Below are 18,624 nucleotides of genomic sequence, written 5' to 3' on the forward strand. Positions count from 1 at the left end.
GTGCCAAAGAGAGAGAGAAATAGAGACACCATGGATTTATGCTTGTGTGTGTTTGTGTGTATGTGTGTGTGCATGCATGTATGATCCAGAGGGTTTGTTTAAAGTGTGAGAGAATAAACCTGTTTCCAGAGTGAAATCAAGAGCAAGTGTGTGCAATTGAAAAGAACAGAAGAGAGGGAAGAGGCGAGTGTGTGTAGGTGGGAGAAGTCTGACTGACATAGAGAGATATGTAGGGCTTTTGTTACTGTATTTACTTAACCCTACCCTGCTTACCTATAACCAGTCATAGTAATATGTGGGGGTGAACGTTGTAAAACTTAAAACATTTATCTCACTACATATTATCTTTGACAGTTGTTCATGGTAAGTCATGAACAGCTTTTGCACCGTTCATTGTAAGTCATGAAAATATGCATAATCAACTTTATGAAGTTCGTGCTTTGTCAGAGGTTTACTCATCAGCCAGCCTAATTAATGGTTTAACCTAGTAAATGTGTGTAGCAAACTGGATACTTTACAGGAAATTGGTGTTGAGTATATATAAAATTATACCTGATACTTTATTCTAGTTAGTGAATACATAATGTTAAGATCTGAGCTTCATGTGAGTTCAACATAACATGATTTATTAGCATAATACAAGCCAATGTATAACACATACATACACACACTCACCAGACGCTTTATGAGGTACACATGTTAAAACATTAATGTGAATATCTAATCAGCCAATCACATGGCGGCAACTCATGCATTTAGACATGTGGACATGGCTTGTGGGCAGTGATAGCTCAGTGATACTTGACTAGTAATCAGAAGGTTACTGGTTCAAGCCCCAAGTTGCCACTGTTGGGCCCCTGAGCAAGATCCTAAACCCTCAATTGCTCAAGTTGTATTCAATCATAACTGTAAGTCACTTTGGATAAAAGCGTTGGCTAAATGCCATAAATGTAAATGTAGACAGGGCCAAGACAACCTGCTGACGTTCAAACTGAGCATCAGAATGGGGAAGAAAGATCATTTAAGTGACTTTTGAACATGGCATGGTTGTTCATGCTAGGCTAATCAGGGATTTTCATTCACAGCCATCTCTAGGGTTTACAGAGAATGGTCAGAAAAAGAGAAAGTATTCAGTGAGCGGCAGTTCTCTGGGTGAAAATGTGTTGTTGATGCCAGAGGTCAAATGAGAATGGCCCGATTGAAAAGGCAACAGAAAGGCAACAGTAACTCAAATAACCACTTGTTACACCCGAGGTATGCAGAAGAGTATCTCTGAATGCACAACATGTCAAACCTTGCAAATGGGCTACAGCAACAGAACACACCGGGTGCCACTCCTGTTAGCTAAGAACAGGCAACTGAGGGCTCACATGGGCTCACCAAAATCGAAGATTGCAAAATCATTGCCTGGTCTGATGAGTCTCAATTTCTGCTAGAGCATTTAGATGATATGTTCAGACTCTGGCGTAAACAACATTAAAGCATAGATCCATCCTGACTTGTATCAGGCTGTATTAGGATAGTGGTAGCTCAGTGGTAGCAGGGAAAGGGGAGGAGGTTAAGACCAGGAAAACTCAGCAACAATCTCTGGATATACACACAAAAACATGGCAGATATATATATATATATATATATCTCAATCATGTTTTTGGGCTGTGGGAGGAAATCATAGACCCCAGAGGAAACCCACACAGACAAGGGGAGAACATGGAAACTCTAACCAGAGAGGGAGTTGAACCCAAGACTTTAGTGCCAAAAGGCAAACATTCTATCCACCAGGCCACCTTATTTAGATGCTGCAGCATACCTGAGTATTGTTGCTGACCATGTCTATCCCTTTATGACCACAGCTTACCCATCTTCTGATGGCTGTTTCCAGTAGGATAATGTGCCAAGTGAGAAAGCTCAAATAATCTCAAATTGATTTCTTGAACATGACAATAAATTCACTGTACTCAAATGGCCTCCACAGTCACCAAATCTCAATCCAATAGAGCACATTTGGGATGTGCTGGAATGGGAAATTCACATCATGGATGTGCAACTGACAAAACTACTGCAATGCTATCATGTCAATATGGTGTAAAAGCTCTGATGAATGTTTCCAGCACCTTTTTGAATCTATGGCAGGTTTAATTAAGGCAGTTTTGTAGGCAAAAGGGAGACCAAGCCGGTACTAGCAAGATGCACTTAATAAAGTGACCAGAGTGTATGTATACACACACACACACACTGAATGGCCAGTTTAGAAACACCAATCTAATAGCACATAGGACCTCTTTTGACCTTCAGAACTGCAGCAATTTGTTGTTCCCACTGCTCCCAATAAATTCCATTAGGTATTGAATTTGTTCTGCATGAACCTTGGCTCACACAGACAAGCTAGCTCTTCACAGTTGTCACAAATTAGATGGAGGTGCTGAGATGCTCTGACAGACCATTCTACCTCATCCCAGAGATGCTGTATCAGATTAAGCTCTGGAGACTGTGAAAGCCAGGGAAGCATGGAAAGCTTGCTGTCATGTTCCTGGAAACAATCCATGACTATACGAGCCTGGGGTATGGTGCACTGTCCTGCTGAACATGTCCTTTTGCCATAGGGCAAACTGCTGCCTTGAAGGGATTAACTTGGTTGGCCACACAGTTAAAGTAAGGTTTACTAACCAAACATCCATCCATGGGTATAAGAGGACCCAGGCTGTGCCAAGAAAACATTCCCCACATCATTACTCTACTTCCACCAGCCTGTACTGTTGGCACCTGACAAGAAAGGCTCATCAATTCACATTGTTTGCACCAAATTCTGTCCCTCCCATCAACTTTGTGCAACAGAAATCTGTGACACAGTTTTTGTGCTCTTTTGCCCACTGGAATCTTGGCTTTCTGTTTTCCTTAGACACTAGTGGTACTTGATCATCTCCCTACTAATTATCAATGAGATGTGCATTTGGGCATGCTAACTGGAGCACCAACATTGTATTCAGATGCAATTTGCTTGACGGTGTACAAACTGTTCGTCAGAACGATTCATGACTTCCTCCTTTGACCCCTTTGGTCAATGAGTTGTTTACATCCACAGGATCCCCTTTCACTGTTTTTCCTCAATCACACCATATTCTGTATAATCTCAACAGCATTGCATGAGAACTCCACAAGCTTGCCAGTTTTTCAAATGCTGGCCCCAGCTCATTTAGCACTGATGACATGCTTTCAGTGGCGGGCTGTGCAGTTCACAGCTAGGTTTTCAGTGATGTCTTAACTGAATTAATCCACTTCTTAATACCATCATTATGACGCCACAGCTGTAGAAATCATCATTATACAGAAATGCAGTGTAACAGTGTGTTGCATCACAGACAGGTATCTCATGCAGTGAGAACAAATGTCAGTACTAAAGCAAGAAATCCAATTGACACAATTCAACAAATCTTCTTTCACTGCAGCCATAGCTACACCACATACATCATCTTTAGTAGAAGCATCAATATTAACCTTACAGAATTCATTTTTCTGAATTGAAAGTGGCAGACAAATCCTTTGCCTGGCTGGGACAGACTCGCTAGCTTCAGGGTTGGCTGACCTTTCATCACGATGTTTAACTTTTCTTGAAAACTCTGTCTTGAAAATGGCTTTGTAAGTATATATGTGACTAAAACAGTTTATTTTCCTCTGTCAGCCATTGTTTCCTCTGTCAGCCATCTTCAAAAATATATTTTTTGCATGCGTAAGTCACTGTAAATGCAGTTTGCTAACTCTGACTAGTACACGGACACACTCTGAGCATCTAATGAAAGGATGTGAAAATTCCAATGTTACTGTAAGCATGCTAGATTGCCCTGGTGTCGCAAATTCGAAATCTGATTGGTTAAAGCATAGAATAGACTATTAGGAATAATTAAATACATATTCATGAAAAAATATATAAAAACATTTGTCAGTGATTCTGTTTAGGCCAGCAGAGAAGGCCTTATTTGCCCTGATGGCACAACACTGCCTGTCTCATTTGAAGTTGCTCAGATCACTCAATTTTTCCATTCTTGTGGGGATTCTTACTGGAACTGATCCACTGAAAACACGTTCACTAGGTCATCACTATGCTGCACTCTGCAGACATGTGTCTAATTTCCAAACATAAGCTCCAAAGTTCCAAACCTGAAAGGGCAAGTGTCTCTTTCTCTAAGCCTAACTCCTCAGTCCACCAGTTCTGCCCCTACTCTACTCTTAGCTTCACTCCAACATTTCTCCAAAAATCCTCTCGCCAGGCCTGGATGTCCTTCAGTCTTATCTTGACCAAGAATAGAGTTTTCCACAACTGACCAATCAAAAGTAACCAGATGCTGGTATTACCTCATCATTGGACAACAGCCACAGGAATTCACACCTCATATGACATTTGATTTACACATCTTGAATAACAATTGACCATTTGTGTTGCAAGAGTGAGCACTGTGACGTGACCACTCCAAAGTTTGTGACAACACAGATATGCACAGCAGTGGGAGCAGATGAGAACAAGACTTATAAATCATAATTAGTTACCCATGTTGCTGACTGTTAGACTGTTAGATTGTCACTAATGTTAGTTTTGAAAGCCAACCTTGCCAGTGTGGAGAGAGCCAAAGATTAGCTCACACAATCTCTCACACAGATGCCTTCAGTGGATAATCAACACATATACGTGTACATGCACTCACACACACACACACACACACACACACAATCATACACTGTGTCACTAGGGATTAATGGCAATTGCTATTCAGTTGCCAATACAAGTGTTATATATTCAAAACTAAAACTTCAGGAGCGGTAAAAAGAAAAATCTATCACTTTTTAGATTAAATAGCTATCAAGTAGTCCACATTGAGAATATACACAGTATCCACTGCTTTTAAATTATGCAAATAAACTATAAAGATGACATCATAAACCAAGATGCTAAGATGACAGCATAGTTATGAGATTTTCTTAAGAAGTATGTGGTACCACATCGTGTATGTGATAATTTTATGCAATCTAGGCTAGGTTGTAGTGAAATGAGTCAGTTTATTTTAAAGTCTAGTTAATGAAGCTTGTTTCATGATGATTTTCCTTAGTGGTTTGTTGATCAAATATTCCTCATAGGTTTTGCCAAGGTGCAGGGTTCTGTGTGTGCGTGTGTGTGTGTGTGTGTGTGTTGATGCTAAAATTACTCAGTTTAACTGGCATCACTGATTACATTTTCTCATTCTTTTAATCAATGATGTGATGATATGATAGGTCTGACAATATAATTGAAATAGATGAATAGGTTCTATTGCTGTGGCAGTGATGATGACGACGATGATAATGGTCATATGGGTAGTTGACACTGATGCATAACTCTGGTGGCCACATATTATTACCAAGTTCTCTATGTCTGTGTGTGTTAAGGGTGCAAGAACAGAATTGGACATTTTTGTTTATTATTTTCACTTGTGTTGCGATTTTATGAGAAATATTTTAATTGCCACAATGAAGTAGTCACCCAAGAAAGAGACGCATTTAAGATTTTCGAGATTTTAATCACTTGAAAATTCATCAGCCCTGCCAACACAGCAAAAATATGAAATTCTATGAAAAACAACAAAGAGACAAATGCTTTGTCCCTTTGTCCCATTACCACTGGTAATGGCACAGTTTCTGAAACCTAAAAAGTACATGAAAGTACAGAAGCAAAAGTAATTTTAATCTATTGTTTAATGACCAGCAATTTTTGGTTGTGGCTGATACAGGAATTCCCCCTCCTAATGAGTCATGCAGACCCATTATACACTCTGCAAATGTCAGATGATCCACATTTTTGCTCTGTTCCAGCTCCAAATTTGCTCTGTTCCAGCTCCAACTTAGCCATTAAGAACACAAAATATGTTAGAAATGTTCTGGAGGCTAGGTTACAGCAAACAAAGTGAAGCATTTATATAAAAATCTTTTTTATTTTTGCTTGCTAAAATTCTGTGTAGTGGGAAGTGATTTTTTTTTTAGAAGTGTTTTCGACCTAGAAATTCTGATTCATGGCTCTGTGTGAGGTAATTCCTGTGGGCGTGGTCTTTCAGCAATGGCTGTAATTACAGCACACTCTTAAAAACTACACTTATTAAGATTATTTAAAGGTTTTGCATAGTGCATCATGGTGCTTGATATTATTAACTTTTCAAGCGCAGATGTCTGTGCTGGCTCCTTTACCTTATTTTCAGTTCACCCATCTGTAATAGTTTTAATGAGCACATTCATACCCTTTCACAACTTTTACAAGTGACTCTAATGTGGATTTTGTTAACCTAAACAACAGCAAGGGCCATTGTGGGATTATTGGTAGAAAATCTTACAGGAGATTTATGATGCTGTTTAAACAAAATTTAAATGTCAAAGAAGCCTGCTTATCTTACTGTGGATGTATGTATTTTGTGCATGTGTGTGTTGTGTGTGTATCTAATGCAGAGTGGCAGACAATGAAAAGAGCATTACATTTTACTGGCATGTCTCCAAGGTGTCGCCAGGGGCTGCAGTGACATCATGTTACCTAAGCAACAGGGCGAGAGAGAGTATGAGAGCAAGATGGCATTGGCTCAGTGATTTGCCTGAGTCATTGTTAGCATTTGTAAGCTTCATAATTGGTAGCATGCATGGAAATCTGGTGGTTCAGTTATCATGTATATAAAAGCACAGTGCTCTCATCTCAAAGCAGAGCTACATTCCACATATGCTAGAGTGTGGAAATTAGCATATCAGTATTTGAAGAGGGAAGGGTAGTAGTCTGTAGCCAGTGGAAACATTTCATATGTTGTCTTTAAATGCAGGGAAGTAGTGTTATTGTGCTGTATTTAATTTTATTTATTTATCTATCTATCTATTTATTTATTTCTATGTTTGTGTGTGTGTGTGTGTGTGTGTGTGTGTGTGTGTGTGTGTGTGTGTGTGTGTGTGTGCATTTATTGACAAGACTTACAGTGTCAATTTTATATCATCAACTCACACTACATTGTGAGTTGTTTAAATGTTACAGATATACACACAAATATGAAAACATGCAGATTAGTGTGGTAATAAACTTGTTTTAATTTGTTGGTCTATTCAAAGACACTGTAATCAAGTTTGCCCACTTTTATTCATGGGTTCTTGGTTAATAGCCATAGCCATAGCAGTAACCAAATTGTATAGGTCCTGCTGGGAGACTGTAGTTTGCAACCACTACAGTCTTCTCTGGACTTTAGATAATATTAATTTATCTTCAAATCATACATTCAGGCCATATTTGGTTCAGTGTTTCTGAGTCCTTCTATTCATCTAAAAAAAAGGAAAAACATTGCAGGTATGGTCTCATTTACTCTCATTTACTGAGAAAAACTCCCTATTTCTGTTATTATTAAAATTGTCTTCTTTTGTGCTTTTATTAAACTCTGTTAATGAACTCCAGTCTGATAGATAGCATAGTCCTTAATCTCGCTCTTAGTCTGTCTGCTTTATTATTCATAGAGCTTTTTCCTCAAATGTCCAATTTATTACAGCTTTATCAGGCCTGACACCCACCACATTACTGTTCAAGGTCTGACTTAAGTTTAGACTTCACATTGAACTAGAACTAGAAATCATAAAGAATGCTTAGAAGTTGGTGTTTCAGTTTAGAGATATCTGGACCAAAAAGTGTTTCACTTAAAACTGTAGAAGTGTTTAATGTGGCTTGTTCTGAGAACCATTCTATAGTATCAAAGATATCAACTGACAGCACTACATTCCAACCTGTAGCTCAATGCTGTCATGTATTCATCTTGCCCATCCTGCTTATCACTCTGACTGACAGCTATAATTAGCTATAATACTTGTTTGGCAAGCAAAAGGGGTATTATAGATTCAGAAGGTGTGTCCTTTTTATATAGGTGCCCTGTGAAAACAATCTTTGAGCTGTATGCACATAATGATGCTTACCATGAACTGCTGTGTTTTGTCTTTTTAGCCTTGTGATGATGTTTGATAAAACTCATTTTCAAGAAAGGACTGAAATATATTAAACTATTCCAGAGGAAGCTTGTTACCATCAATCATTTATTGCAAGTATTTGAATAAAATTGACAGAGAAGCCCTTTGTCCTTGTTTGGCCTTTGTCATGCGCTGGTGTTTTGAGTCTCTCTTTAAGGCCATGTACTTCTGGAGGAAAACCATGAGCACTTCCTTATGTTCTACATTGGCCATCAGCCCTAATTAAGTAGAGATCCATCACCTTCACCAACACACTCCATCTTCACCTCATTAGCCTATCTGTCTGTGAGATGTGTCTCTGTCTGCTTTCATTCGTTGTTTTCACACTTGCTCAAATGTGCCTTTGAAATTCTTGGCTCTTGTATAGTTCTGAATCTGGTATTTATAATTTTTTTGTCCTCACCTACCTATTTTATAACTTTGATTGTGGACTTGCCTGATTTAGTCTTGTCTGCCTGTTCTTGTCTTGAACCAATATTTCATGAATGTGCTTCCACTTTAACTGATTCTACAAAAGCTGTAATTAGATTAGATTCAGCTTTGTCTTTGTGCTAAGTAAAAGGATGATGAAACACAGTTAGCATCTGACCAGAAGTGCAAATAGCAATGTAGAGTGACTTTTGATAGTAAGGTTCAGTAGGAGTGATAGTCAAGTGCAATAGATGCATAGCAAATCAAGGTAAAATCAATTATTTAAGTTTAGATAAATATAATTGTCCAATGCCATAAATAAATGGAGCTAATGACATGGACAGTCTTTGTATGCTATGTATAATTGATTGAAGGTGTACAGAGCAGTTCAGAGATTGTTGAAGGGGGAAAGTTAGCACATTGCAGGGAGTTCAGCCAATGCGCAAGACCCTGCAGAGACTAGTGATGACAGCCAAAAAGATTGTCAGGGTCTCTCTCCCCTCCATCATGGACATTTGCAACATATGCTGCTTTTGCAAAGCTACCAGCATTGTGGATGCACTGAAGCATTTGGGCCCTTAGAACCAGGCTGTGCAACAGTTTCTTCTCCCATGCCATCAGACTCCTCAACTCCCAGAGTTTGACAACAAATATTTAACAAATACAATATTCCTTTTAACAATACTTAAATTAGTGTACTGGCTGTTACCTCAGTGTCAGTTGTATGCTATAGGCATATCTGTTATAATATCACAATATGGTACATTCTTCTTCCACCCACTCAGTGTCATGCACTGGTTGGTGTTGCCCTGTATGTTATCTGTATTTCATATTTATTGTTTACACTTATGTCCTTCTTTTGTGTTGCACATTGATCCTGGAGGAACATTATTTTATTTCAATGTATACCTGTTATAGCTGAAATGAAAATAAAAACCTCTTGACTTGAAATGGATAGCAGAGGAGAAATGGACAGAGGAGGAGAATAAGCTGTTCCCAAGTCTGGTAATGTGAAAGCAGAAGTTCCTGTAGGCCTTCCTGGATGGGAATGGAGTGAACAGTCCATGGTTGGGATGTAAGATGACCTTGATTATTCCTCTCTCTCTTCATAGATTCTACTTACCATGAACATCCTCAATCGAGGCACCAGTAATATGCTGGGCAGTTTCACTATCCACTGAAGCAATTTACAATTGGAAACTGAGCAGCTGCTTTGCCACACATTTATGCTTTAAATGGTACAGTGATAGAAGATCACCAGGATCTGAGTGAATAGGTGAACCCTCCTCAGACATTTCAGAAAGTAAAGATGCTGTTGCATCTTCTTAATCAGGGTGGAGGTATTGAAAGCCCAGGTAAGGATATCATAAATGTGGACCACCCAGAAACTTAGTCACACATTCCACCTCAAACCTAATGATAGTGCTCTGCTTGGTTCAACTTAATTCCACTGTGAACTCCTTGGCCATCTGGGCGTTATAGGAGATTGTTACTGCCACACCATACTGCCAGGTGCTGGATGTCTTCCCTGAAAGCAATCTCATCCTCAGAGATTATGAGACCTACTACTGTGGTATCTGTGAAGTTCATTACGGGGGTGTAGCCATAAGCAACTACAAACATGACAAGCTGATTGGAGTGGACTTGTTGCCTTTTAGTGTAAAATGTGTGGAGCGGTTTATGCATTCTCTTGGATAAAATGTGCATGGACACAGTGTTGCGAGCTCATTTCCTATAATAATTCTTGGTTTGGATGTGTAGATTGAAGTACAAAAATTCAGCATTTACCCCCAACAGAAGTAAAAGCCATGGTAATGCAAGCAAACGCATTAACTTTGATTGCCAACTCTCTCCTTCTATAATTTACTCACTCAAACTGGCAGGGAGTGGTTCGCCTTTCTACTTTCTCTTGTTCAGTCATCTCCTCTACTCTGCCTTATTTGCCTTTCATTGTTTCTTTTACATATTTCTTTAATCTGTCCTCATCTGTTGTCCTCTTCCTCTTCCTACCTCCTGCACATCTCTACTCTGTCTTATTTCCTCTCTTCTTGTTTTCTCTCTTGCACATCATTTGAAAAACCTTTAATGGTTTTTTAGTATTTAATAGGATGTATTTATTGGGGCTTTTTTTGTTGATTTATTTATTCATTTTTTTGTGGTGAATATTATAGATTTTTGTCATGTGTGAATTCATTAGTTCATATTAATGTAAAAATGCTTGCATCCATGTATGAAAGTGTAAAAATCATGTTATAAGGACAATGTGAAATATGCTTGCATGTTCCTTACAGAATGGAATGTCCAGTTCTTCATCATCCCTTGCCCAGTTCACAACTTGCACATTAACATATCTTCCAAATGACATGTTCTCAGTGTCCACTGCAAGATGGTACATCTGTTAATAGCATATTGTAGGGTGGAGTAGTAGTTGTGCCCTGTGGTGATGTCCACAGCAGGTGTGTGTGTGTTTGTGGCCATGTATTAAGATCTTTGACTGAACCAAATATCCTGATGAGAGGAAAATGTTAAAATGTGAACAAAATGGGGACATTTACCTGGTTCCCATGGGAAATCTTCACCAAAATGAAGCTATTATTTTAGAAATTAAAAGAATCTATATATTCGCTTGATTCCTGAGATTAATTTCTGAGTTATGCTTTGCTATACTATACCATATAGTTATAGAAAAAATATTGGAAGTACCCATCAAAGATAGTAATACATAACTGGGTGTTATGTGTCTGTGTGTGTGTTTTAGCTACTCGGATGTCCCAGGGCTTGGTGATTATTTATGTAAAACTAGATGAGAGACTAACAGCTCTATATGGGTTATGAAGCCATTTCACCCTTTTAAATGAATGTGCAGTGAAGTGGATCCTGTGGGATATGAGTTAGATGAGAGAAGAGAGAAAGTCAAAAAGAGACAAATGTTCTACAGTGCAGTTGTTTAGCCGATAGTCTAGCACTGGATTAGTGCACGCAGCTTCTAAACTGGACTTTTTTTTTTAAACTTTAGTATTTTTACCTTAAGACATTGCGTTAGTTGTCTTTGTGGATATTTGGTCCTGTTGTTTAGTTGGTTGGTTTTACTGTTTGTCATCTGGCCATATAATTTAATTCAGATTACATTATCATAATAGGCTGTTGTAATGCGTGGTGGCCCGAGTGCCGCAGGGCGAGGGGCAGGACGCACAGACCCCCGTGACGTGGACGAACATTTATTTACATATAACGACTTCGGCACTCACACGTATTACACACGATAAACACAGTCGATAAACACAAATACGATTAACAATTGACGAAAAGAACATTAACACGTTACATCAACAATAACCAACAGCGCTGCACACCCTGACGTGAGATAAAATACACCCAGACGAAACGAAGTACAGGTGTGTGCAGGATTGCCACAAATGAAAGTCCTCCCACCGTACGGCTGGCCAAACCACATGCCTCGCGGGAGGCGAGCGTTCCGCGACGGCTGTACAATACCCAAATTAAAGTGTACTCCAGAAAGCATATTCCAGCCACTGATGCTGATGCTGTCTTGAGAGTTGTAGAGATCTTTAATGAACACAGATTAGGTGCACATAGACTTAAAAATAATTTAGTTGTTCATAGCAGCACATGGCACCTCTTCAAATTCTTGTTGGTATTTGATTTGCCAAAAGAAAATCGCTTCAGTTTGCCTGTAATAGAAAAGTTAATTCCACTGCACTAGTGAATCTGATGCTGTCATCTACAAATCAAGGTTGTGGAGGTATGTTTGTTCAGATGGCTAATATATTCTTTCTTGAGGATCTATTAGGGAGGGCACAGATGGTGGCTACCTATGTCCTTATATTTATGCATACAGTTGTCAAAAGATGTATTTTTAGTCCAGTTTCGAGTGGGTGGATCTGTGAGCATTGATGATTGCTGGGAGAGTGGGTTAATGGATCTGAGTGGATGTGATTTGTGGCACTTACAATATATAAATGTTTTAAACTAAATACTGCTTTATGAGAAAGAGATAGAGAGAAAGATTTGTTGAAAGACTAGTGAAATGTGTGTGTGGGTGTAAGACAAAGAGAGAGAAAGACAGGGTTTAATAATTTGTTGAAAGACTAGACTTCATATGACAATTATAAAGCTTTGTGTGTGTGTGTTTGTGTGTGTGTGTGTGTGTGTGTGTGTCACAGCGTGAGGGGGTCACAGTTGCTGTTCCTGTGATGCTTATGCCATTTGTAGTGCTGTTTTTGTTTTAATTTTGTTTCTATCTTGGACCCACCTCATGTTCTGTTCTCTCTACTCTTAATGTCTTTACCCTTTCTTGTTATCTGTTTGTTAATCTATGTAAACCTATGTATCCATGTCTGTATTCATGTTTTCATGTTTAAAGTCTCATTTCCAGGTCTTTACTTTTTCTGTCCAGGAGATGGCTTTCACCCTTGTACCCTTGTGTGTGATATCATGTGTCATCTGGTAGAATAGGTAGAACCCAGTGCCAGTAACAGGAAGGTCATGGGTTGGATGCCCAGGAAGAACACATACTATATACTGATAAATATGTAAGTCACTCTGTATAAGAGTACCTGCCAAATGCTATAAATGTAAACATACCCTTATGCCACTCTGCAGCCACATCTTAGCTCTTGATACTGCTCCTGAACCAGTCACCTGTCTGGCTATTGATCCTGCACCTCTCCTGGCTCCTGGTCTGACCTAGGCTCCTGACTCTGGTCTGGACTTGGCTTCTGACCCAGCTTTTGGTTTTCATTTTTACTCATACAGCTTCATGGGGAAAAGGCATTTAGAAATGTACACAAGTTACTCTAAGAAGCTAACTACAGGCTAGAGAAGGAAATTAAAACAGCAAAGTGAAAATATTCAGAAAAGATGAAAATACAACTTGCTGCTAACAACCCAACAAACAACTGGTAAGGTCTCCAGACTACAATTATAAAAAGTGCAACCATGAGTTAGCCTCCCTCCTCCAACCTGCTTTTCTCACCTTTACCAGTCTTGCATCTCTTCTCAGTGAGAATGATGGCAACATGCTCACCATCCACTCTAAAATGCTATTGTGGTCAAGTGGCACTGACATATTCAGGAGATATTTGTATTTCTGCTCTGTCCCCACATACTTTAAGGGCTATTCTACTGAATGGGTGCCATACATTGGTGTAATTGCAAATTTAAGATATATATTTTTAAAAATAGTAAAAACTACATACAACACTGAAAAAAACATTTGTTACCCGTTCCAGCTCCATTACCAGACACTTTACCATGATATATAATCATTAAAATAATTTAAAAGATTTTTACATTGTTGTGACCCATCTAAGCTTTTTATTTTTGTCATAAGAAATCCATAATATTGTAGTTAAAATACACAGTTTAGTCATGTCCCCAGGTTTTCACACAGTCCTGTTAACCTATCACATTCTGCCTTCTTGAAAATTTGAAACATTCCAAAGGTCACATGTTAATCAGGAAATTAAATCATCTGTATCTACTCAAAGCCCTGGGAAGAAAAGTAAGTTCTCTAATATTTGTCCTCTGTATATTTGATGATGTTGTAACTATGTCTGAGAAAGTTAATCTCAACATACCTTCCTGTTACCAAAATGATTTCTTAGTTATTTATTTATTGTACAAATATTAATTTTTGATAAATTGTTAGAATGTGCTCATGCTATTGGCATGGATGCCATGTGGCTATATATACATATACATACATGTACCCACACATGGACAAACATTCCTGCTACCCAGTGTTCATATTCTAAAAAAATAAAGCGTTATACTAAAAAATAAAGGTAAATGACTTATTTTTAAAAATATATTTATCCAGTTTTTTAATAAATGTTATAATAAAAATTTTATAAATGTATGGTTTAGTTCTCATTTAAAAGAAAAAATGGTTTTGCATTTTTAGGAAAATACTAATTGCATGCATTTATAGTGATTTTTTAGTTACAAATATAAATTATTTGAACATGTAAGGAACCATTTCTTTAAAATGCACAATTTCGTAAGGGAAAATTAGTTGAAAAAAGCTTTTAAACATGCTTTTTAAATGACACATGAGTTTTGGTAACAGGACTGAGAAAAAAACCTCGTAAAAAATGAAAGAAAGATGCCTGAGATTGACCAATACACATTTTGAATAGCTGAATATGTTATTAGATTAAAGTTAAATTGTTTAAAATAGACGTTTAATTTTTGAAGAGTTCAACATGCAAATGGAATGGCCCTTAAATAGATGGGGATCACAAGCCTAAATGACTACAGCTCAGTTACCATGACTTCTGTTTTCATGAATGTTTTTAAACCTCTTGCTAGGCCCCCTGCAGTTTGCATACTGAGCCAACAAGTCTGTTTATAATGCAGTCAACCTGGCCCAGTTGACTACAAGTATCTCAATAGTCCAGGCATCTAAGTAAGGGTTCTCATCAAGAACTTCAGCTTGGCTTTTATCATAGTTATCCCAGAATCTCTGAAGATGAAACTCACCCAGCTGTTTGAGCTAGAACCAATCTGTGAGTGAATCACAGATTTTCTGACAGTTGTGACTGGGATAAAACACATACCACACCCCCAAACCCTCAGCACTGGTGCACCTCAAGGCTCTCTTTGCATTTAAACCAATGACTGCACCTCCAAAGAACCATCTGAAGATCCTAAAACTTACAGACCACTGTGGTTGACCTTATAGCCAACTGTGACAGGTCTTGATACAGGAAAAAAATAATTATGAAACTGATGACCTGTTGCTCAACACCTTAAAAACTGTAAGATGTCCTCTCCCCTTTCTTCCTCAACAATAAAGTTTCAACAGGAGTAACTCTAACTTCAGTTTCTGGGTCACATAATCACTACTGTGGAGAGTATAATTAGCCTGCCAACACTTCAGGATATATGCAACAGCAGAGTCATGAAACATACTAACAAAATCATAGTAGACGCCTTTCACCATGGACACAACCTAATCTAGTCCCTCCTGTCAGGCAGCAAACTTGCGTTATGGCCATCACATCTAGACACAAAGACAGATTTTCCCCAGAGCTGTGACCCTCATAAACCACACTGGACACCTTTCACTTTAGACCTTGGATCACCTTCATTCTACCACATAACTCCAATGCTTACACTAGACAAATGTGTCATCTGTGTTACTTAAATTATAAAGAAAAGCAAAACATTTATCCCACCTAACCACTAGACTAAAGACAAGAGACTCCTGGACTATCTTTCAAACAGCAAACAAAACCAAAGGAATCCCACTCATTCCCGACAGTATTTTCACAAAATGGATTTTAATTATTTGATTTAATGATGATCTGATTTAATGATTCTGTTTAATGAGCATCTGCTCCAGAATCAGACCAAAAACATAAAATTGGAACTCTTGTCTAGGCAAACTGACAGTTGATCGAGACCAAAGCTTTCATAAAGTTTCCAGGTGTATGGCATGGAGTCATGTGCTTTCTTATAGTAAATACAGGCAATTATTAGGTTGGTCTGTCTGGTCATAAAATCATGGTGGACAGCTCTGTCAGTAGGTGATGCTTTGAGCCTCTTGTGTTGTTTCCAATCCCCTCAGTGCTGGACAGGAGCTTTCATGTTGTGAATAGGCAGGTTATTCGTATGTAGTTGGATTGTGTTTGGTTCCTGTTGAGGTATTTCATGACCAGTACTATCCTGCCTTCTTTTAGGCCGCCCTGATAGAAGCTGGTAGTTAGCAGCTGGTTAATTTATTCTGCTATCTGAAGAGCCAGAGCTGTAAGTTTCTTTAACCAGTAGGAATGGATCATATCAGGGCCAGGGGTGCCCAGTTCTTCATGTTTGTGTTCTGCTCTTGGACATCTGCTGTTGTAATACCTCCTGCTCTGTGAAATTGTGATGCTTTGCTTTGAAATCTCTTAACCACTGACCACCGATGTTATGTGGTGATTCATTCTCCTATATGCTCTTCCAGTACTGTTCTGTTTCAGCTCTCGGTGGATCCACAGTGAGGGTTCTGTTGCACTGTAACTGATAGGATAGTTTGGATGGTTCGTTTGCAAAAAGGGCTTGTATTCTTTTGACTGCTGCTTCTTTTATATATCTCTGCAGTCTGGCTGCCAATGCTGCAATACTGCTAACCTTTGTTTAGCAGACTTCACGGCCTCCTGTATTTCTTCTGTGCCAGACACTGTCTTTGATCTTTATATCCTTCTACAGTTCTGTCAGTATGTCCTTCTATAGCTTTATTACTTCATATATCTTATTTCCTTGGTTCACTTATACTGGTTCTTGGGATTATGGTTCTTACTGCATTCCTATCTGCTTCCCACTAAATTGGGGGAGCCTATAGTGATAGCTGAGAGTATTTAGTTTAGTCTTGATCTTCTGCATGTCTGCAGCTGGTTAGCAATTATTTTTGCATTTACAAGACTTAACAGATGCAGGGAATGAGCCTCGGTCTTCGGTCTTTCTCTTGGTTGTTTTAACCATAAGATTGATGTAATTCCTCCATTTTAGGGTTCGCTGCCACAAATTGCCCCCGTCACTATTGGGCCAACTGTGGTGTTAACTTTCCACATTGTATACATTTACATTTATGGCATTTAGCTGACATTATCTCTGTTTAACCTTGCAGTCCCTGGTATTTTCCCAACTATTCATATTCCTTGCACTTTTCATGTTCATGATGTGCATTCACCAAGACAAGTGCTAGTATGTGTAACTTAACATAGAAGGTGAATAAAGTTGATTTTGTTTCTGAATTAAGGTCAAATTTGGCAACTGATCAAGTATGTTATTCAGGTACCTCACATGCGCAAATCACTTTCCTTGAAACAACTTTGACCTAACCAAATACTTGGCATAACTATTAGGTTTGTAGTATGGTAGAAGCTTGAAATATTTAATGTTGATATAGTTCTTTGTTTCCTTCCTTCCTTCTTTCCATTTCCTTTAATAGCTGTTGGAGTACAGATGTCTCTAAGAATGGTGAAGAACAGTTTCTGGGATATTACAACTCAGGTGACACCAACTACACTACATGTTCTAGTGCTGTACAATATAAATCATTTAAAACCTTCAAGAAGTGTAGCTGGTAGTAATAAGCTAACGTTAAGTATTTTACCTGGCATGTTTTCCTTCCTCTGACAGTAAGGGTATAAAGTATGTAATTTTTATACAGTACAATTTTATATTGTCAGAGTTAGAATAGATTTCCCAAATGTTTTCTTTTATTTCTATTTTATTATTATTTCTTTTAAAAATCTTTGGGAAGAAGCTATTCACGTTATGGTATTTTATGCTATGTATAATTCCGACTGATCCTACTTGTGCAATACATACATTATTTATTCTATTACATGTATGTTATATAAAGTGATTTGGCCTTTGTTGCTGCCATAGTGTCAGAATGTTTCTGTGTCACTGGATTTTTACTCTGATGGATGGTTTGTTCCAAGAGGCACCATATGTCATCAGTCTCAGAATGCTATTGTCTTTGATGTCACGGTCACCATTAGATTTAGCAGAACACTGTATCCCACAGCAGGGCGATATGTGTTTAAATTACAAGGACATGTGCATTGTTGCATTTAGCTGTATTGTTTTTACACTTGAGGAATAATGGACAAATCTCTGAGGATGGTTATGCATGTGCAGCACAAAGATAATATTAGACAGAGACACAAAGAGCATTGTGAATCAAGCTTTATTATCTACTGATTATACAGTACATTTTAATGAACACAATATATCACAAATACATGCATTCACACTCCCACGCTCTATTACTGATGAACAACTAATACACACACTCACTCACTCACTCACTAACTCACTCACACACACACACACACACACACACACACACACACACACACACACACACACACACACACACACACACACACACACACACACACAATCACAAGCGCAAGCCATTTGGTCCATGCTTAATTAATACGCTAAGAGCACATTGATAGTGTTCAAACTTGGCAGAAAATAGCAGTGACAGGTAATGGTCTAAGATCACAGCATTAAACAGATTACTGTTACAAAAGTGAATTGCCTCTTTCTTTCTCTGTCTCTATCTATCAGTGTCTCCCCCCCTCTCTTTCACACACATTTTCATTCATGCAAATATCTAATTAAGTTTTATTTGGATTTTGATCATTTATTGGCTTGAGCTTAGTTGATGTAGAGCAACAACATGCTTATGAGCA

The 18,624-nt window shown here is 38.3% G+C and overlaps 1 protein-coding gene across 1 annotated transcript in view; it reads left to right on the forward strand.

The window, feature by feature from the left end:
• cacna2d4a (calcium channel, voltage-dependent, alpha 2/delta subunit 4a) overlaps positions 1–18,624 on the forward strand; it is a 74,078-nt gene that overhangs the window by 47,252 nt on the left and 8,202 nt on the right. The window contains exon 27 of the mRNA XM_027008739.2: positions 17,364–17,425. Coding sequence (XP_026864540.2) covers positions 17,364–17,425 — 62 coding nt within the window. The remainder of the gene's footprint in view (positions 1–17,363; positions 17,426–18,624) is intronic.

This window comes from Electrophorus electricus, chromosome 2 (assembly GCF_013358815.1).
Source record: "Electrophorus electricus isolate fEleEle1 chromosome 2, fEleEle1.pri, whole genome shotgun sequence".
Lineage (NCBI taxonomy): Eukaryota > Metazoa > Chordata > Actinopteri > Gymnotiformes > Gymnotidae > Electrophorus > Electrophorus electricus.